This window comes from Ailuropoda melanoleuca, chromosome 6, assembly GCF_002007445.2.
Source record: "Ailuropoda melanoleuca isolate Jingjing chromosome 6, ASM200744v2, whole genome shotgun sequence".
Taxonomy (NCBI): domain Eukaryota; kingdom Metazoa; phylum Chordata; class Mammalia; order Carnivora; family Ursidae; genus Ailuropoda; species Ailuropoda melanoleuca.
Window position 1 is genome coordinate 124,656,197 of NC_048223.1, and position 21,711 is coordinate 124,677,907.

Here is a 21,711-nt window from a genome sequence, read left to right on the forward strand (position 1 = left end):
GTTCACTTTTCCTAACTTCTTTTTACACTCTGCTGTTAAACTTTCCAATGACTACTTAACATTAGATATAGCTTTATTCAGTTAAAGGATGTCCACTTATTTTGTAGATTCCAAGCTACTGTTGAAATTTTACATATACTTCTCCATTTTTAGCTTTTCTTAAAACCATACCAATCCTAATTAAGTCCTTCTCAACTAATTCCAATGTCTGGATCATTTGTTACACTGCTTTTATTATTATTTTTTGCTTGTTTCCTGATTGCTAGTCACAATTTCTGGCTTCTTTTTGCATGTCTAGTCAATTTTTATTTCATGACAGCCATTGTGTATGAAAGTACCATGGAGGCTCCAGACGGTATTTGCACCAGGGTGGGGGCAGCCTTTCCTCTATGGCAAGATTCAATCAATGTAATCGGTCCCTCACCTGTCAGGAATTGAGTTGGGTCAAGGATGGGTTGTAGTCCTAACAAGACTCAGCCTACCTCCAGTTAGTGCCTATGCCTTGAGAGTGAATATGGATGAGACTCTGACGGAGTCTGGAGGATCCCTGCTCTCTCAAGCCCAAAAGACTGCAGAAGAGGTTCAGCTCTATACTTTGGAGGTTTGAAGCTTACTCTTTAGCTTCCTTACCCATGAAAATTTAAAATCTGGCATGAGAGGGAAAAGTCATGTGACTGTTGCAAGCCTTGTTGCCCTTGCTGGATCTTGTCTTCCAAGCACCATGAGTATGTGGAAGATTTCACCCTGCCTTTCCAACACATCACCCAAGCCTCCTAAACTATACTGGAACTTATATGTAAATTTATATTGCTGAAGTTAAGGAAAATTTCAACAACACAAACCTTTTCTTTACTACTTTAAGCATCCCCAGAGAAATCTTACTTTCACTACTGATTTACTCAGCATTTTTTTTTAAAGATTTTATTTATTTATTTGACAGAGATAGAGACAGCCAGCGAGAGAGGGAACACAAGCAGGGGGAGTGGGAGAGGAAGAAGCAGGCTCACAGCAGAGGAGCCTGATGTGGGGCTCGATCCCAGAACGCCGGGATCACGCCCTGTGCCGAAGGCAGACGCTTAACGACTGCGCCACCCAGGCTCCCCTACTCAGCATTTTTAAAAAATTAATTAATTTTATTATGTTCAGTTAGCCAACACATACTACATCATTAGTTTTTATGTGGTGTTCAACGATTCATTAGTTGTGTGTAACACCCAGTGCTCATCACAACACGTGCCCTCCTTAATACCCATTACCTGGCTACCCTCTCCCCCACCCCCCTTCCCTTCTGTAAACCTCAGTTTTGTTCCTGGAGTCCAGAGTCTCTTGTGGTCTGTCTCCCCTCTGATTTCTTACCATTCAGTTTTCCCTCCCTTCCCTTGTGGTCCTCCACTCTATTTCTTAGGTTTCACATATGAGAGAAACCATATGATAATTGTCTTTCTCTGCTTGACTTATTTCACTTAGCATAATCCCCTCCACTTCCATCCATGAAGATGAAAATGGTAGGTATTCATTCCTTCTGATGGCTGAGTAATATTCCATTGTATATATGAACCATATCTTCTTTAACCATTCATCTGTTGAAGGACATCTCAGCTCTTTCTACAGTTTGGCCATTGCGGACATGGTTGCTATGAACATTGGAGTGCATGTGGCCCTTCTTTTCACTACATCTATATCTTTGGGATAAACACCTAGTAGTGCAATTGCTGGGTCATAGGGTTTTCTTTAAAAAAAAAATTTTTTTTAGAGAGAGCACGCACAAGTGCATGCCAGTGAAGGGGGAGGTGCAGAGGAAGAGAGAGAATTTTAGCAGGCTCTATGCCCAACACGGAGCCTGACACAGGGCTCAATCTCATGATCCTGAGATAACCTGAGCTAAAATCAAGAGTCAGACGCTTAACTGACTGAGCTGTCCAGGGGTCCCCTACTTAGTATTTTTAACAGATAGTACAAAAGTGAACTTCTATACAGTCACTATTTAAAATTAATTCAAGTTTTGAGTAAGTGATATTTTGACTACTTTTTTCAAATCTTGATTTTCTATGTGAAGAAGTGCCCTCAGACTATATCCTAGAAGTTTAAAAATATTCTCTGCAAATTGACTGATGCCTGGTGTGCTTTGTAGTGGAGGATACTGGAACATCTCTCTTCAGATAAGAAGCATTATCATCTTATAGTTAGCAACTGCAAATAACAGCTGTGACATGTTGAAGTTCTTTTAATATTATATCATAGCTGAAGGTCAGACCTTATCACTTGCCAGTCCAGGAATGATGCATGTGTCAGCTGTCATGAAGCCTCTTCTGGAATAATTGCAGAGATGCATTTGTACAGTTGAGTAGACATTTTTTGCTGCTTGCTTTCCATTCTCCTTGTATACAATCCCAAAACCCAGAGTTCTTTTGGGGAATCACCACTCTCCCACTTGGTCCTTCTTATTATGGTTAACTATCTCCTCATCCCCATGCCAAAGGTGGGCATATGGCTACACTGACCATTTCAAATGTTGACACATAACACAAAATTAGTTCTTAGAGACTCAATTTGAGGACTCTTGTTTGCATTGCAGAGGATAAGAATGTCTATAGCTGGGGTTGCAGAGAAGGTGCAAGACAGGAGCTGTTGGCAGCCATCTTTCTGCTACTAATTTAAGGCCTCTCTCAAAACAGAGCTAACAGGGAGGAACTAAGAGATGTAGAGAATAAATGCCCGTCTTAAGGACATTGGTTGAGTCCCTGGATGGAGCCTATCATGTCTAAACCAGGAAATGCCCCAGGACTTTTCAGTTTTGTGAATAGAAAACAAAAATCCCTGTTTAACATAAGTGGGCTTTGGTTGGTTTTCTGTCACTGATAATGAAGAGTCTCTTCATCGGGTAATTTGCAACAATGGATCATCATTCTAGCTAGAGTCCATTCTAAGACAGAGGCTACGTGGTGATCTGGGTGTATCAGGTGGAAAGTTAAAGCACTCCTACTGCATTACACAAGGTGGGAATCCACGCTCAGGAACTGGCTGTGTCACAAGCCAAATATGACTTCAATAAGCCACTCAGCTTTCAAAGAGGAGCAAAGAAAATCAGTTTTAAGGACTAGCAGCTGGAGAGAATGGCATAATGTCCACACAGAAATGATCTAAGACAGTTGGAAATATGGACCTGAATCTTGCAAAAGATCAGGGTTGACGGTGAGGATTTTGTCATATTCATAGAGGTGAAGGCATCTAGAGAGAGAATGCTGTAAGAGGAAGTAGCCAGAAGAAAGAACCTTGTGAGCTGCAGAGATTTAGAAGGCTGGTGGGGGAGAATAGGAACAGAGGGAAAAGTGAGTGGAACAGTCAGGGAGGTAGGAAGAGAATCAGGGAAAACCTGGACCAAGAAATCAGGGGCAGCAGGTGAATGAGAAAGAGATCACCAACTACAAATACCAGGGTGCTGAAAATCCCACAGACTGAGGGAAGGGCAAGGAATTCACCAAGGTCATTACTGCCCTTGCCAAAAGCTGTTCCAGGCAAGTGGTAGGGTAGAACCAGGCTGCAACAGTTACCCAGCAAATCCATGGTGAAAAAGCAGACCCTAGGAGCCGTCAGCTGCCTCTGTGATAGCTGGTGGAGAAAGCAGGGGCAGAAAGACAGAACTGGGGGCTTAACTCCAAAAAGATATAAATGCCATGATAATGTCTTTGATTGTATATCACCATTTGGGATGCTCGTTTTCAATAGGAAACTATAAAAAAACGGACTCTGTCATTAAAGGTGCAAGGTTATGCTGCAAAGTAGCCCACGCTCAGGAAATTTATCAAGAACTGAATTATGTCTGTTCGGTGAGAAGGGACCGAAATATGAAACTGTGCGCTATGAATGGAAAACTACTACAGTTTAGCCCAGCATCTACTATATAAGGTGGACAGCAGATCCTAAAAAGGCACAGGTTTGTGCCTTTAGGGGGTGCCAGTCCACGCTGAGGGGCAGTGCAAGATAAAACCTCCAGGAAGCGTCCTCTGAGCTATGCCTTTGAAGTACTGAGACCCACCCGCACTGGGTTTGGGGCCCTTCTTCTTGTCCCCGTGCTGGCTGTGGTTCCAGCATGCCTCTAAGAAGTGCTTTCTCTACACCGGTGTTTGTCTCTTCCACTGGGCTGACAACTCCCAGGGGGGCAGGGGTTACGTTTATTCATCTTTATATCACACAGTCTGGCACAGAGTCGACCATTAGGATTACCAGATTTAGGAAAAAAAAAAAAAGAAAATCTAGTTAAATTTGGATTGCAAATTCAAATACTGCACGGGACATACTTTTTACTCAAAAACCATTTGTTGCTTCTCTGAAATTCAAATTTCACTGGGCATCTTGTACTTTATGGAGCAACCCTGCACATTCCATCCATGTTTCCTGAATGAATGCAGAAGTGTAACTGGGGGAGGAGATGGGGAGAGGACAATTAACTCCTCCTGAACCCATTCTCTAAAAATGTTAATTTAAAAAACAGCACGATGCTAGAGGTAAGGCACTGGTGGTGCAGTTAAGACCATTAGAAGAAGATGTGAGAGATTTGAGAAACCTGTAGCAGGAACACCAGCCGGGGGACCCCATGTAGTTGCATATACCTGCCCCCCACCTCTCCCACCCCCAGGATCACAACTCCTGATGTTAGAACCTGGCTACGCCTCTGGATGAATGTGGCTGGATTTAGGTCATTGTCTCTCCTCAACACACAAAAACTAAAGGAGAAATACTATGTGCAGCTGGGTGGTCTTGACCACATAGTTGAGGGATTCAGAGACTGTGGGGTCAGTGGAGTCTGGGTGGTCAGGGAAGGCTTCAGGGAGGAGGCGTGCCTGTGGTAAGGCCCTCAAGGAGGAGGAAAACACAAACAGGCAGCAATCTCTTCTTAAGTTCTAACTCTGAATTCTTTGTAATTAAGCCTAAAAAATAAGCCAAACATGAAACCAAGATCGTGGCTGTCTTCCTTAAACATTGGTTTATTTGTTACTTTAGCCTTTTCTCTGCTTCAGTAACAAGTGACTTTCGTCTCTTCTCCCAGCAGACAAGAGTTTCAGCAACCCTGGGACCAGCACAACTTAGTTTCTGACAAATCGTGGACTAGGTCCTGTCATTTCAGGCCACGTTCACACGCATGCGTGCACGTGTGTGGAAAGGCACTGCCGGGTAACGGGCACTTGCAGTCAAGTCTTTGGACTTTGTGTTGCCTTCTTCCTTTTACTTTTAGTTGATATTTTATTAGTTACTTGCCTCTGTTTTATGTGGGAGGCAACTGCTTTTGTTCAACTGAAGACAGCATTTTAGCTTGCCATTACGCTTATAGTTTCTGTGGGTAGGAACTTGGATCAGCTTAGCTGAGAGGTTCTCTCTTGGGGTGTCTCATGAGGGTGCAGTCAGACATCAGAGAGGGTGGCCATCCCCTGAGGGCTGGACTGAGACTTGAGACTGGAGGACCCGCTGCAAGATGGCTCACTCACACACCTGGCAGTTGGTGCTGCTGTCATCCAGACGACCCAACTCTCCACATGGCCTTCTCCCCAAGACTGCTTAAATATTTTCAGGGCTTGCTAGCTGGCCTCCTCCAACGTGAGAGATCCGTGAGACCAAGGTGAAAAGTGTAAAGTCACATGCTGTCTCTACTGCCTTATTCTATTGGTGACACAGACTAACCCTGACTCAGTGTGGGAGGGGGCTTCAGAAGGGTGAGGGTAATATGGGAAGTTGGCTATCACAAAACCAGTTTAGGAAACTTGACTTAGAAAATTCAAAATATACTAACTGGGGGCAATGTCTCCCATCCGGGAAACAGAAGGACTTTAGGGTCTTATTAGGAATGGCCAGATGCCCAAGGAGAGAAGACTACACAAAAGGGAAGCAGAGAAGGCAGAGGCCTCATCAACACCACCTGCTTCGAGGGGTTGGACCTTATCCACCCCATCTAGTCACCCTCCATCTGTCCACCCCCCATCCCTCATCTACCCACCCAGATATCACTGATACTTACCCCACAAACTTCTGTGGTAGGCTCTGGGGAATAGGGTTGAGCCAAAGAGATAGGTCTCCATCCTCTTGTAACAGACAGTCCAGTTGGGGAGGCAAACATACAAGCAGATACATAAAATGGCGAGACACAGTGTGAAAGAAACAGAGCAGAATTATAGCAACCGACAGAGTAGGTACCTGCCTAAATGAGATGGCCAGGGGAGGCTTCCCTGAGGAGGTGGTTTTAAGACACAGTTGAGCAAAGGCTCTTCCAGCAGTGATCAGAAGGACAATGAAGGGACTCATGAATGGAGGTCAGGAATGGGCCCAGGAGCGTTCCCCAGGCTCTTCTGGATAGAATCCCAGAGGAGAAGCCAAGTGTGGAAGATGAGACCACCAACTCTGTCCTAAACTGCCTTCAAAAGAGGAGCTGCATTTGTGGCATTGCCTTGGGGCCACTAGGGGAGCTACAGGTGGGGAAGGAGTCAAGCCTGGGAATAGAAGTCCCAGGAATATGGGGGGAATAGAAGTCCCAGGAATATGGGGGGAAAGCCAGTCTGATTTCTAGAGAGGAGACCAAATGTCCCAGGTGAGGCAAAACAGAAACCAGGTAAGGGTGGTGTGAGGGCCGGATATGGTGGGAGGTGGGTACATTAAAGGAAGTTTTAATGCAGATAGAGCAGAGCAGGGATAAGCTATAGGGCTGCAGGCCGTAGTCTGGCTTCTGTTTAGAGCATCATCTCAATGGGGCTACACATTGAAAGGTTCCACTCTTCATTTTGGACGAACTGGGACGCACCTGAATCAATCAAGAGATAGGACATATATATTTCTGGGAAAAAAGATCTGCCTAAGAGCCCACTGTTTATAGTAACATTTTTAATAATTTGAAATGCAAGTACCTGAGGGAAATGCTTGCTTGTGAAACTACTTATGAAAATGACTTTTTTTATTTTTTGTAGCATTCATCAAATCTAAATGAAAAAGCACCAGACCAAAACAAAAGCCAAGATAAAAGTAAATGAAATGAAATAATTGAAAAATGAAGGACTCTTATAAATATTAACTCAAACATCTTTGGGGACCTACTATGTATCAACTACCAGTAGACTCTGAGGATACTGACATGAGCAATATATACATAGTATCTGCCCTTCAAGATTTCAGCTTGTAGAAGAAACCAGTAAGAAAATCAACTGTTATGTGTGGGTAACACATGCCATGATGGAGGTACTGACCGGGTGCTCAGGTAACACGTGCTCCATGTTGGAAGTACTGAACTAAGTGCTCAGGTAACATGCTCCATGCTGCAAGTACTGACTGGGTGCTCAGGTAACATGTCCCACACTGGAGGTACTGACTGGGTGCTTGGGTAACATGCTCCATGCTGGAAGTACTGAACTGGGTGCTCAGGTAACATGCCCCACACTGGAGGTACTGACTGGGTGCTCGGGTAACACGCTCCATGCTGGAAGTACTGAACTAAGTGCTCCAGTAACATGCCCTACACTGGAGGTACTGACTGGGTGCTCAGGTAACATGCTCCATGCTGGAAGTACTGAACTAAGTGCTCAGGTAACATGCCCCACACTGGAGGTACTGACTGGGTACCTGGCAGCTAACCAGATGTTGACAAGGGTTGGTGTATGTGAGGAGTTTGGGAAAAACACTGCTTAGTCTGCTTACAGACAGGAGGGCTTAAACAACGGACACGTGTTCCCCACAGTTCTGGAGGCTGAAGTCCAAGACGAGGGTGCCAGCGTGGTTGGGGTCTTGGGGAGGGCTCTCCCCCACGGCTTGCAGATGGTCGCATTGACACTGCATTCTTGCACGACACAGAGAGAGCTCTGCTCCCACCCTGGGGGCCCCACCCTCATGACCTCATCTGACCTTAATCACCTCCCGAAGGCTCCACCTCCAAATGCCATCACTTTGGGGCTTAGGGCTCCAGCATGCAAATTTTGGGGAAAGACAAACATCCAGTCTGTAACTCCAACCAAGAAAGGTGACTTCTGAGGTGAGCCCAGGAAAATGGAGACAAGACGTGCAAGGTGAGGGGGGTCTAGGGCAGGGAAGGTAGGAGTGGGGCTGGGCCTCTGGGGGCCGACAAGAAGGGGCATGGGAGGCACAGCATGAGGAAGGCGGGGGGCTCAGATCACAGGCGGATGCCCAGGCCCCACACTAAAGGTCTGGGTCTTATTCTGAGAGAAAAAGGGAGTCACTGATGGTCTTTAAACAGTTCTAAGACACGGTCAGATGTGTGTTGAAAAAAGACTCATTCTGCACAGTAAGGGGGGATCTGAGGGCCAGAGAGTGAAGGATCCGCTAAGACACCATTAAAAACCAGGTTTCCGAGAACGCTTCGTGGCACGGGAAGTATAAATAACAACAATAATAAACACAGTGAATCTTAGCATGTTCTATATGCTTAAACACCATCTTTGCAACAACACTCTGAAATAGGTACTTTTTTGGGGTTCCCGTTTTTAATGGGGAAGCAGAGGTTCAGAGAGCTCGTGTAACTTGCCGACGGTCACACAGCAAGGGAGTGGCAGGCCGGCCCTGCCCCCTGTGAGCAGTCAGTCAGCTTAGCCAGCCTCAGTGCTGGGGAGGGGTCTGCAGAGAACAAGAGTCCCTCACCATCTCTGTTCTGGTCTCTTCACAGGCCTGGCGCCCGCAATCCGTCTCTGACATAACCCATCTACCGCCTTGCCACCACTTTCCTTCCTAAAACGGATGCTCTATCTCAAATGGCTTCTAAAACCACCACCCCAAACGTCACTTCTCAAAACCTGCCATGGCTTTCCACTGCCTTCAGAATGGGATTCTAACCTCTTAGCGTGACATTCAAGGCCTCGCTTCACCGGAAAACTCTAATCCTGATGGTGCCTTTTCCGTCCTAGGTGTTTGTCACCTGTGAACTCAAGCAGACAACACTACAACTTGCCACCCTGGGCACGGACCGTGCAGAGCAGGGCTCCAGATCTCAGCGAGGATCCTTTGTACAGAAGGAGACTGAGGCAGGGAGGCTTTCAAGGGGCTGCCTCCATTTGCAGAGAAGCTAGAACTCATCCCTTCCTGTTTCTTCCCATCAGATTCAGCAACACAGCCAGAAAATCTGAAGGCAAGCTCCTCCAGCCTCAGCTGCTCCAAATAAAATAGTTAAATTAATTTGCTGTCACGGCCATAGGAATTTCTTGAGAGGAGGTGCCTCCGAGGTTAATGAGTATAATAGGCCAGTTCTGTGTGTGCTCGGATTCCTGGAATCTGCAAACATGGGCAGTTGTAACTGGTAACGTTTCACTGAAAAATGTACATGTGTTGTCTTTGGGGGTATTTACTTAACTAAAGACATACATTTCCACAGCTTCTGGACATTTATTTTATAGGAAAAGATCTTTAAAGCCTCTCCAACTCATTTCCCCACCTGCCAACTCCTCTGGCTGGCTCTCCGCTAGTAACGCAGGCCGGGGCCAGGGGGACGGCTCCGTGTTCCTGCCCGTTTATAACCAACAAAAATGCACTCGATGTTTTGCATTTGACTTCAGGACGCTGTTGCTGTCCTTCCTGCCTGACGGCTGCTTCTCCCCCTGTCTGGGCAGCTGAAGTATGTGGGATGGAGATCGGAATCCTCGGCTGTCGGAGGCCGTCAGAGGACGCTGGGTTTGTGTTATGCCCATTACAGGCGTTTCCCGTGGCAGCTGCATTCCCAGAAATGCTTCCAGACTGAACCAGACGAGGCCCGGTACCTGCCAATGCAACAGCAGGCTGAAAAAACTCAGCTCTGGGACTCCACCGAGACTGCTCTGGAGATGGACCTGAAAACGCTCCCTTCTCCCCTGAGGCCGGGAGGCCAGGGGGTCGACAGAACCAGAATTCCTCACTTGCCCAACGCGGTCCAGACATGAAAAGTGCAAGACCGCACACGCCTGTTCTCTGGGCTCCAGAGGAGCAGAGACGCGGACGGAGGAGGCCAGCGCTGGGCCAACCAACAGCTCCCGGAGATCTGACGCATTCCCACGTATCCCACTTAAGACACTAAAACCAGCGAGAACTTCTGGCAAGGCAGACACATTCCTATTAGCTGAATAGGCACAACCCGAGATTATATGCCCAGTGGTCTTGTTTCGAACTATAAAAGGAGGGACTAGATTTCAAAGGAGCCATGATAGAATTCTCTACCCCTCGTGGGCTCTCAGCTCTTCCTTATGTTTGGACTGTAGGAGCTGACATTTCCTAGAGCTCTGTTTGAGCAAGCTTCAAAGTAGTTCTGAAAGGAAATTGCTGGTTTTTATGCATTTTTTAAAAAGGGCAAAGTATCTCTAGCATCCAGCACAGGGCCTGGAACATGAGGGGCTCACAGTAACGGTCTGCTGATTTAATGGGTATACAGAAAGAAAGAAGTCAAAAGAGAAGAAGGATAATGTTGAGTTGGTAAAATTTTTCCCCACAAAAGAGATACTGTCGCAACTCTTAGATGGAGCTCTACCAGATGGTGCTTGTTTCCGGCTGGGCTCACACACAGCCCCCCCCCCCCCCGACCCCCGCTCAGCAGCAGATAAGGTTGTCACAGCTCATCTCTGGGGATCCAACTGACCCTGCCCCGCACGGGATGCCCGGTTTAATTTGCATAGCTGTACATGGCACCCCTGGAGGGGTACTCAATGAGATCTATTGGATGGAAAAAAGAAAGAAACCGTGAAAAGTCTTGGGCTGTTTTCAAATGATATAATATCTTCGCCAACAACAGATGCATTTAGAGAGGTATACATCCTATTTCATTTCAATCATTTATATTCCTTTTATGTGCTGGGGAAAAAAATCAGTATGTCAAGCACGTTTAAACTATTAAGTGTGGCTGCTTCTATAATTAGGCTGAAATCATTCATGTGGATCCTGGGTGACTGATGTTTGGGAAGCACGGATGTGAACTCTGTCGCCTGCATATACACATGCAGCCCTGCTAAGCCAGCGGTGGTGGGGATAGTGCACACAGCATGTTTCCGAATTTGGGCTGTCTGCCCTCATCCATTCAGGGATGTCCCCTGTGAGATGCTATGGGGCTAAGACATGCCGGGGAAGGCCAGGGAACGGAGCCAAGCTAATGGCTCCCAGGGGAATGGGGAATCCTAACAGGGACATAATCCGCAACCCTGGTCTCATTAGCTCTGTGCTCTCACCAACTCTGTTTTGGGTTTATGACCATGTCTTTAAATTACATGCTTGGAAAATGAGCCGGTTCAAGCAAAAGACCCTTAGTACCTTCGGTGAGTAAAAATGGCGTATGAAATGATTATACCAGCTGAATAAAATCTTTCCGTGTGCCACTTTTAGGAAAAAGGTCAGATTAATTTCCAGTAATTAGCAGAAAGGCCGCCTGGAGGCATGGATCAACTCGGGGAATCTGAAAAGCCAGAGTTAGGTCAAATGCCGGGAAGTTGGGCATTAATTTTTTAAAATAACATTTTAGGGAAAGGAACCAAACGATTAGGTTTGATTCCCAAGAACTGATCTAGGTTACTGAAAATTGCCATTCTTCATTTTTGCCTGAATAGGTATAGCCATAAAAAGTCAAATTCCTGGTATATTTTCTCTTAATAGAATTTTGAGAATTAAAAATATTGTGTGAAAAGGAATGGTGGGACTCAGTCATGACCCGGCTTTTGAAGTTTGTTCCTCTCAAATCTAGCAAGAACACACACATCTATTTCCTTACTCTCCCAGCTGAGGAGACCAGGAAGTGTCGCTGTGGTACGGTGAGCACACCCAGCACCCAGATCTTGATGTCTAATACCATCCTCCACTGAACCAGGGCTCCCTGGAGAAATGGCTGATTTTAGGGCTGGGGCAGGAAATATATAAGATGGACCTGGTGTTTTTGTAGTGACAGAATGTAAGGAAGTGATAACACACGCACACAATGGGGATATGTCAAAGGGACACAAAGCCAACTGAAAGAGCTCCAATGGCCAACTGAAACAATAACATAAATCAAATAGTACTGGGGGTGCCTCTGTGGTTCAGTCAGTTAAGCGTCTGTTTTTGCATGAGGTCATGATCTCAGGATCCCGGGATCGAGCCCCGCATCAGGTTCCCTGCTATTGCCTCTGCCCCTTTCCCCCTTTCTCATGCTCTCTCTCACACTCTCTAATAAATAAATAAAATCTTTAAAAACTGAATAAAACAAAATAGTATTGGATTACAACCCAAAACATAAATATCCATGAGTCTATCCTGATATGGATAAATAATTGAATAAATAAGTACATAGGGAGAGTAGATAAATCGCACTTGCAGGAGAATTATAAATAATTCATGTAGCTGCTTCACCCTTTAGGAAGTGGAGCATAACTCTTTTGAGCATGAGATGTGCACAGTGACTTCCTTCCCAAGAATCCAGTATGGAAAGGAGATGAACCTGGCAAACATGACCTCAGACAGACGAACAAGGTCAACATCAACAGTGATAAGTTCTGTCAATAATACTTGCTAAGGTGTAACAAGAATGGTACTTTACCTCTGGGGTCTTCTCCCCAATATAGATAAGTCCAGGTCAATCATGAGAAAAATATCAGACAAATCCCAAATGAGGAACGTTCTACAAAATCCCTGATGAGTACATCTCAAAATCATCAATATCACCAAAAAATGTAAAGTCTAAGGAATTGTCAGAAGGAAGTGGCAAGATATAATGACTACACGTAATGTGGGATCCTGGATGGGATCTTCGAGAAAGGCCGTAAAGTAAAAACTAAGAAAATGTAAATAAGGTATGGGCTTCGGTTGGTAATAAGGTACCAACATTGGTTCCTTAATTGTGACAAATGCACCATAATGTAAGTCAGTAACAGGGGAGACATTGTGTGAGGTATATGGGAGCTCCGTACTAGCTTTACAATTTTTCTGTAAATCTTAAACTGTTCTCACATAAAATGCATGCTTTAAAAAATCCAGCAAGAACAGACTTTGAGAGAGGAAGAAATCAACTTCTCTTCATACCTGCCCCAAATCTCCAGTGGGCAGATTTCTGCACATACATGTAGTCCTGGAAGACATACATTTCCTTTTGCCCATTTACATGTGGTGCCCATCAGACATTCTCAGAAGGTGGATATTGCCCTTAATGGGGCAAAAAGTGGTACTTGGGGAGGGGTTGAAAATTCCTAGATATTGCAATGATTTGTATTCCTCTAGAGCTTAACTCTAGCTAAAAATCTTATTTCGTAGTATTTAATTTCTCCCTGAGGAGAAATATAATTTAAAGTAATTTAAATTTAATTAAAATTAATTAAAATTAAATTTTCTCTTTAGGCAGGCAATAATGAAAAAATGGTTATAAAATACTGGTTTATATCACTCAAAAACACATACCTTATGCTTACCAGGAAGTGTGCAAGGAATGGAGGAGTCCAGAGCAGGTTAATACAGGAGGAAAGTCTCACACAAGCTCTCTCTATAAAGAATTACCCTATAGTCACATGATGGCTCTATATTCGACTGTTTTTGACATGATTTTACATACTTGATTGCTGGCACTCTTGTTATAGATTTAAAAAGATTTCCTACTTTTTAAAGAAAAATAAAACTTAAAAAAAAAATCTGAACTTTGAACTTTGGTTGAATGAAACCTCATCACCAACATGACTGCTGAACAACCAGGAAGGGACCCATCTCACTGGTTACGTTGTGACTCATGACAAATTCCAGAGTAAATGCATAGGTGAGGGCTTCCTCGGCCTTCACATGATGCGAAATTATTAAATGCAACACTGATACGTATTAAGTCTCTCTTGGGAAGGTATGCCCTTTTCCTCTAAACTATAATTTAAAAATCATTAGCCTTTCTAGAAATTTTAAAGTCTTTGAAATGTCCCCCAATCCCCTGAACCTTTTCCTTTTAGTGCAAAAGTTCAGATTAAAATTGAAAAACACCATATATCATTAATTGTTACAAATGTGCCATATATTGTAAATGTGGGGAAAGCTGAGCGTGGAGTCTATGGGGCTTTCTGTACTATCTTTGCGTTGTATCAGTAAATCTAAAACTATTCCAAAGTCACTTATTTTAAAAAGCACAGATCTCTTATGAAGGACTTATTTAAGATTATTACAATCATTAGCTCACTAAACTGTGAGCTTCTCAAGGGCTGGTGGAGCCTCGCCCATTCCGCGCCACAGGAACTTGACCTAGGACCTGGAATGCAGCAAGTACTCACATGTGCTTAGATGAATGCTTGGAAAACTGAAAACAGAGTTCATCAGACTCCTTTTCTCCTACTATCAAGCAACCATATGCTCTACCTCTCCAACGTGGAGTCTTCCCTAAGAATTATAAAGAAGAAAAAATTGTAACTTTTTAAACAATACAAACCACTCTATCTCCTAGCATTACCTAAATTTGTTATTTTAAAAAATATTTTTAAAAGTCCCAGTTCCATGATGATGTTAGAGGTCTGGCGGGGCAGGGGTGTGGTGAGGGCGTTGCAGAAACTGTAGGGAGACTTGATTCGATAGCCAATTTTAAAATAAATGACATTAGGGCCTTGCTAAGAAATCACAAGCAATAGATGAGTGCGCAGTAAGCCACGCGGAAATGTGGTCCCAGAGCCCCCCCCTGATGGAGAGGCGTGCTCCCAAAGCGGGGGTCACAGCTGAACCAAGCACAATACCTTGGCTTGCGTTGTCCTTCTTGTGTGTTGGCCAAAGGGGAGGAATGAACAGAAAGGCCGTGGAGGGACGGGAGCAGCACTCACATCTTGCTTAAGAAAGTCAACTCTTGGCGGCCTGACAGCGCGAGAGCGCGCCTGCCCTCCGAGCCACGCCTCCGGAGTCTGGTTTTACGAACCCGTCCTGATACAACGCACAAGGGGAGAAAAGCTGAAGGTTTTCCTGGGAAGCAGCAGAGCGCTATGGAAAGAACACAGGACTTCAGGATGTGAGGGACCTGGGCTCTGTTGCTGGACCTGCCACGTCGCGTTCCCACTTGGAGCTTCCGTACCCTGGCCCGCGCATGCGCACCACACCCACCCTGCAGGGCTGCTGGGGGTCCCCGGGGGTAAATCTCTACAGTAGGGACATCTAGTGCAGGGGCTACAAACCACAGTCTGCCCTCAGGCCAAGTCCGGTCCACTACCTGTGAACTAAGAGTGGTTTTACGTTTTTAAATGATTTTAAAAAAATTATTTCATGACACATGAAAATCATATTAAATTCAAATTTTGACGCCCATAGGGAAGTTTTATTAGAACAGGGCCATGCCCAATTGTTCGGGTATTGTCTATGGCTGCCTTTCTGCCACAAGGGGCAGAGCCATGCAGCAGGGGCGGACAGCCTAGGACGGCCACCGCTGAATCACTGCTGAGCTCTCCACAGAAAAGGTTTATTAGCCTTTGGTCTGGCTCCATCTGAAGTCAAGAGAAGGTTCTCAGTGGCTGTCCTTAGCCTTCTCAGTCTTTCCCCCAGAGCAAAGGCTCTTGAGGGGCAAGTTTTCAGCCTCCCCCTCCCTGGGAGACATATGGAGTTGACACGACTGCAGGGGAGGACACTCCTGGCATCTGGGGGGCAGAGGCCGGGGTGCTGAGCACCCTCCATCACACAGGACGGCCCCTGCCTGCACACACACAACAAAGGACCAGCCAGCCTCACGGGCAGCAGTGCCGAGGTTGAGAAGCCCCGCCAGGAGGCCCAGAGTAAGTTAAGAGAAAGGAAAAGAGGCTGACACTTCATGGGTGATGCTGGGGGTGTGGGGTCAGGCAGCCAGGCAACCGCTACCAGCTCCTTTACAGAGGAGGATACAGAGGCTCAGCTAAGGCTTGTCACCAGCCCAACAGTACCCAGCAAGGCAGAGGACGTGCAGGAGTCGGAATCCATCTTGGCATGTTCCAACACCTTTCTCCTCCACTGTACCTAAGTAGGACTGATGCTTGAAGACGGGTGGGTTCCCGAAGATACACGGTGCCAGCTCTTCCCACTCTCATCTCACTCTCCCAGAAGGGTGGGCGTGCTCTTGTCTGGGTGGGTTATGTGAGGCCGAAGCAGGAGCCATCTGTGTGTCAGTGGGACCCTGCTGTGTGCCCACATAGCCTCACGGGGATTGTCAAGCAAGGCGTGGGGCTAAGTGGTTGGGGGCCAGGGGTACAGAACTTCCTAGGAGACTGTATGATCTGGAAATCATACATTTCTTAGGAAAAGCTTCACAATGGGTATTTTAATAATTATATTCTTATGAGGAAGCACTACTGGCCAGCTTGTAAGCTAATGTAAGCTCGATGCTGCATGAAGTCGGATGGGCTAACTGTTGAGCTTACTCAGCCAAGAAGCAGACACCACGAGCTGGCCTGCAGCAACTCCTGCAATTATCAGAGTCATCTCTTAGAGAAGGGGAAAGTCATTCTGCAGAGGGCTGGCCATGTAAACCCACCCAGAGTAACAGGACCCCTCCTGGAAGAGACAGGCAATGTGGGGAGTTATTCCAGATAAGACATTAGTAACCACAAAAGTGAAAAATGCAGCATTCTACCAAGCTATAAAAGACCCCTACGTGATTTAAAAGCCCCTAAAGGGAGGTCAGCAACACCTAAAAAGCTACGGTAGTTGGAGAGTGGTTTGCAAACTCTGCAGAAATGGAGAGGCTCCCAAGGCACCCTCCGGCATTTGAGTAGAGCGCAAACGCTGACTTTCATCTGCTCCATCTGCTGCAGTAGCAGCGGCCATCCTCACCCCAGGGGCTCCAGGCACAGAGGAAAACTCAGAGCCAGTCCACAAAGGGGGTTACCTTGTTCCACTAGATGCCAAGCACCACAGGAAGGGATGAGAGCATAAGGCCAGTGCCCCCAGGGAGGGCACAGGTTGGGGGGAGAACTAGAAGTACAATGTAGTAATGAAAGCACCGTACGGTCTGTGCCAAAGAGCCGAGACCCACGTCATGTGAAGGTGGGGTCCAAAGCCAACACAGAAGGCAGCAGTACCTCGGGCAGAATCTAAATTAATCTTTGAAATGCCTTATGGTTTTCATGCTTTTTAAAGTATTTATGTATTTAATTGAGAGAGTGAGTGAGAGAGAGAGTGTGTGTGTGTCTGTGTGTGTGTGTGTGTGTGCAGGAGGAGGGGCAGAGGGGGAGGGAGAGGGACATGGAGACTCTGTGCTGAGATTGGAGCCCAACGTGGGGCTAATCTCATGACCCTGAGATCATGACCTGAGCGGAGACCAAGAGTCAGATGCTTAACCAACTGAGTCACCCAGGCGGCCCGGTTTTCATGCTTTTATACAAGGTCGACACGGCCCCTTCTTCTCTCTAGAACGTTGTTTCTTGTGTTGAGCATAGTTGAGCCCTGCTATAAAATGGTATCCAACTGAAAGACCAGGCATCACTCTCAGGCTGTAAGCAGCTTGCGCTGCAAGAGCTGGAAGGACCTAAGGAAGCGGCAGATGCAGCCGCCCCCCATGCCACCCCTCGTGCTCCGTGGGAAGATCAGGGAATGTACGTCTGATCTAGCTTTGCACCTGCAGCATCTGTCTGTGCCATGCACACGGGCTCCGTCTGCATGAGTCAAGTGCGTGGCATGACTGCACATCACAGAGATGCGTGTGACTATGAGGACAAAGACACAGGAAAGGCCGATTTGTCTGGGGGAGCTCAAGATGAGTTTCACAAGAGAAGGTACAAATAAGCCAGGGCTTCAGGTATCAGGGACACAGCATATGGCAGTGAAGAACATGCCATATTGGCAGTAAGCTGACCAGGATGAGCTCGATGGCTGGGGGGTAGGAGTGGGGCCTTCAGCATCAAGACAACCCAGCCTATGAAGCATTGTGGGCATCATGCAAGGAACCTGGCTATGAAGTCAGACATGATGGGTAGGAAGAGAGGAAATGGAAAGGAGGCTGCTACTGGGGGTGGGAACACAGAGAGAAGCGAGCACTGGATGGGGAACCCCAGAGAGGTCTCCCTGGAAGGGCCGAAGGGGACGATCCTTCAAAGGAAATGCAGGGCTTCTTTCAATGCATGCAGCAGCATCTCCTTCTGCTATTTTAATTAGCTGCTACCTGATATTTGATATTTGAGACCCACAGTATGCTAAGGGAAGCTTTGGGTTCATGTTCTCATCCATCTGCCTTTTTCCTTTCCATTTTGCACACTGTTTCCATATAGTCATTCCCATGTAAGAAAGTTGGAAGTTGGAAATTTCCTGGAGCATTCAAAGGCTGGGCTCAATGGAGATCATCTCCTGGTTGAGTCATATCCTGGCATGTCTTCCCCAGGTCCAGTGTTGAGTTTTTTCAAGACGTGTAATTGGAGAGGGGTCCCTACAACACTTCAAACTTGCAATATCACCTTACATTTGTGTGGTTGGGTTTTAGTTCCTGACGTAGTTTTACAGCCATTATTTCATCTCATTCTTACAATGACCCTAAGAGGGAGGAAAAGCAGTTAAGCTTATCCTTATGTTTATAGCCCAAAACAACAGCAAGCAAACAAACAAAATCCTGGAAGCTCCAATGTATGCAAGGTCACATTCTTTCCCATCCCCTTCTCTTTCAAGTGAATTATCAGTGGCAATGATGGCTTGCTTCTTGATTTGTAAAGGGCCTACTAACATCCCATCCAGATATATTTCAATCACAGAGCAGGGAGAGAGAGGATGAGAGAGAGAGAGACCTTGTGACAGTGCTTTTTTAAAATTTTTTTTGTGATCAGCTCTGTCAGGTTGACCAGCACTCCAGCAGTTTCCAACAGCGCCATGGTTCTAATCTTTTGTGCTCGTTAGAATCCCTTGGGGGCACTTTATAAAAAGGAAGATGCCTGGGCCTCCCCCAAAACTGAATCAAACTCTCAGACTGGATGACTAGAATGGTACAGAAGAGCACAGAGTAAAAGCGCAGAGCAGAAAAGCAAGAACGTATAACTATATTCTAAGGTACAGCAGGCATAGTTGTGGGAACAAATGGTCATTAATGTGTATTTTGCATACTTGAGGATGTACCGTTAATGCAGTTTAAAATGTTGACTGTTCAGTTTGAAAACAAGACACACACATACCCACCACAAGCCAGAATCCCTATTCTCACAACAGGTGCCCACCTGTACCTCATAGAGGATTATGGCACACATGTACAAGCATGTTAACAGACATTTACACGTACCCTTTTTCATGCGGGCTCTTAGTGTTTAACCAGCACATATGGGTACACATCATAACTACAGAGCCATAATGCTGATTCTACAAGCCCCATGGCATTATGACACAAGGCTCTTCCCCAAATCACCTAAGTCCCTATTCTCTTAAATAATGTCAGTAACCTGGAGTTATTTTAGCCTACTAGGTATGTGCCTGCTATCTGCATGGCTCTAGTCAGGAGGCAGAATCACAGAGGAGCTAAGACAGTCATCAAATCATAATTGTTTTCTAAGTTTTCTATAAAGATGGTGCTGGCAGCCCATGGTCATCTGGTGGTAAGCTTGGTGAGAAGCAGATGTGCCAGCATGCTTCCTGATGTCTACGAGATGGCTGGCTGGCAGGAAGGATGAAGCTAGAGGTCAGAAACCAGAGCCCACCTGAACTGGTCCATTCCAGGGGCATGCTGAGAACCCTCATCAGGCTGGTGCTCTGATACACTTCCCAGGGACGGTTGCCAGATAAAATACAGGATACCAGTTAAATGTGCATTTTGATAAATAACAATGTCCCAAATACTGCATGGGACAGATGTACAAACAAAATTCTGAAGTCTGAAGTCCAAGTTTAAAGGGCATTCTGTACTTTTATTTACTAAATTTGGCAACCCTCCTATCAGGGAAAGCCCCCGTAATGGTTTCCACCACCCAAGAAACTTCAGATTGTTCCATATTTTTGTTTATTAATTAGCACCTATAAATATTTTAAAGACACACTTTCTGAAATAGTGTTCTTCTCTTTTCTGCATCTGTCATATCATTTCTAATTTTTCAGATTAAGGGCACAATGAACTATTCTTTAATGTCTTAAGTCTCTCTTCCAGGAAACACCATCAATACCACCATGAATGACTTATACTTGGTATATTAAATTTGCAACAGTCTCCATGAAACAGAAATATTCAAAAAGTGCAGATTTGGCATTTGGATCCTTTAACCAAACCTCCAACCTTTCTGAATGCTCACTTTCAACTGAAAGCCTCTCTAGAAAATAATGGTGTAAATCATATTATCATTGCTCACATAAAGGTGGCCCACTGCAGCCCTTCCAGAAAGCTACAGAGGATTTTCACAATCTCAACAGCTCTTTAAAAAAAAAAAATCTGTTTTCTATTATGAAAAAAATCTAAAAATAGTTCCACATAACACAAGGACAAAGCCATCTGTATGATCTCTCCAAAGAGCTCATATTTCTATAGATTTTTATCACTTTCCAACTGTTCCAACAAGTTCTGAAATTTAAGAAAGTCATGTAGATTTGGCAGCTAAAACTCATCAAAATACCACATTTAATCACTAATGTTGCAATTATTTTATATTATTCTTTTACATCATAGAAGGCTCAAATCAAATATGTATCAAAGCAAACAAAGCAGAAAACCACATTAAAACTCATTTTACAAACTTTTAAAAGAGTCACATTAACCTGTTTCAACCAATAATCGATCAATGAAACCAAAATGTTAATGCAACAGAAAAATACCCAGCACTCCAGTAAAACACACAGAGAAATTGTGTATCTGGAAATGTCAGCCCCAATGTGTGTTTGAAAAATATCTTTCAACAGATGTAAATAATGCTGGGCCACTCATCAGGACTGTCCCATCAAAACTGGTGTGTATTTTCTCTTCTTAAGAATCAAGATTTCACTCGAGAAGAATAAAGTCAGCACTAAACGACAAAGCTTGAACAGAAGAATATGAATGCAGTTAACATGATTTTTCAGCTTCAGCCATTGAAAAATCCAGAAAACGAGAGAAAACGAAACAACTGACCTTTGTGCGGATGCTCTCCATTGGGTCCCAGAGGTCTCCGTTCAAGAGAGAGACACGGGCCACTTCATAAGCTCCTCCCTGGCCCCTTCTTCCGGCTGGCTGCATGGAAGGTGCTGATTTGCTCCCCAGGTTCACCCCTGCATCAAAAAGAAAACGGCCCTGTTCTTCCTTCTTGTCAGGAAGAGTCTGGCATCAGACACTTATGACATAAATGACTCCGTGAAAATATTTGGAAGTCGCAGGAAGCCAGGGAAACAGCATTATCTACTAAGTCACAGTCAGGGTTGGAAGTGATGAATTCTCTGTCAATCCACCCAAACAATTTTGTGATTTAAACAAAAGCTAATTTTTCCCTTCAAGTCCTATGGCATGTGCTGGGTGACTACTGAAGTCCAAGTATATACTTCCGTCCTTCAACAAGCAACAAACACAAGTGGTGACTTTTTAAATGATGAATTAATGCTTTGCTTCAGGTCAGCTCTCTATTAAACATCTCCAGGCTTTAGCTGTATTAAGACTAAATCCATGTTTCATTCCCCTATGGACTATGAGAAACAAACTGAGGGCCTCAGAGGGAAGGGGGGGTGGGGCAATGGGATAGACCCGTGATGGGTAGTAAGGAGGGCACGTATTGCATGGTGCGCTGGGTATTATATGCAACTAATGAATCATCGAACTTTACATCGGAAACCGGGGATGTACTGTATGGTGACTAACATAATATAATAAAAAATCATTAAAAAAAAAAAGACTAAATCCATTTACTTAAGTCC

General features: G+C 45.2%; 1 protein-coding gene across 2 annotated transcripts in view; it reads right to left on the minus strand.

The window, feature by feature from the left end:
• ADAM12 (ADAM metallopeptidase domain 12) overlaps window positions 1-21,711 on the minus strand; it is a 326,152-nt gene that overhangs the window by 251,699 nt on the left and 52,742 nt on the right. For both annotated transcript variants that reach the window (XM_034663422.1, XM_034663423.1), the window contains exon 2: window positions 20,939-21,075. In XM_034663422.1, the coding sequence (XP_034519313.1) occupies window positions 20,939-21,075 (137 nt within the window). The remainder of the gene's footprint in view (window positions 1-20,938; window positions 21,076-21,711) is intronic.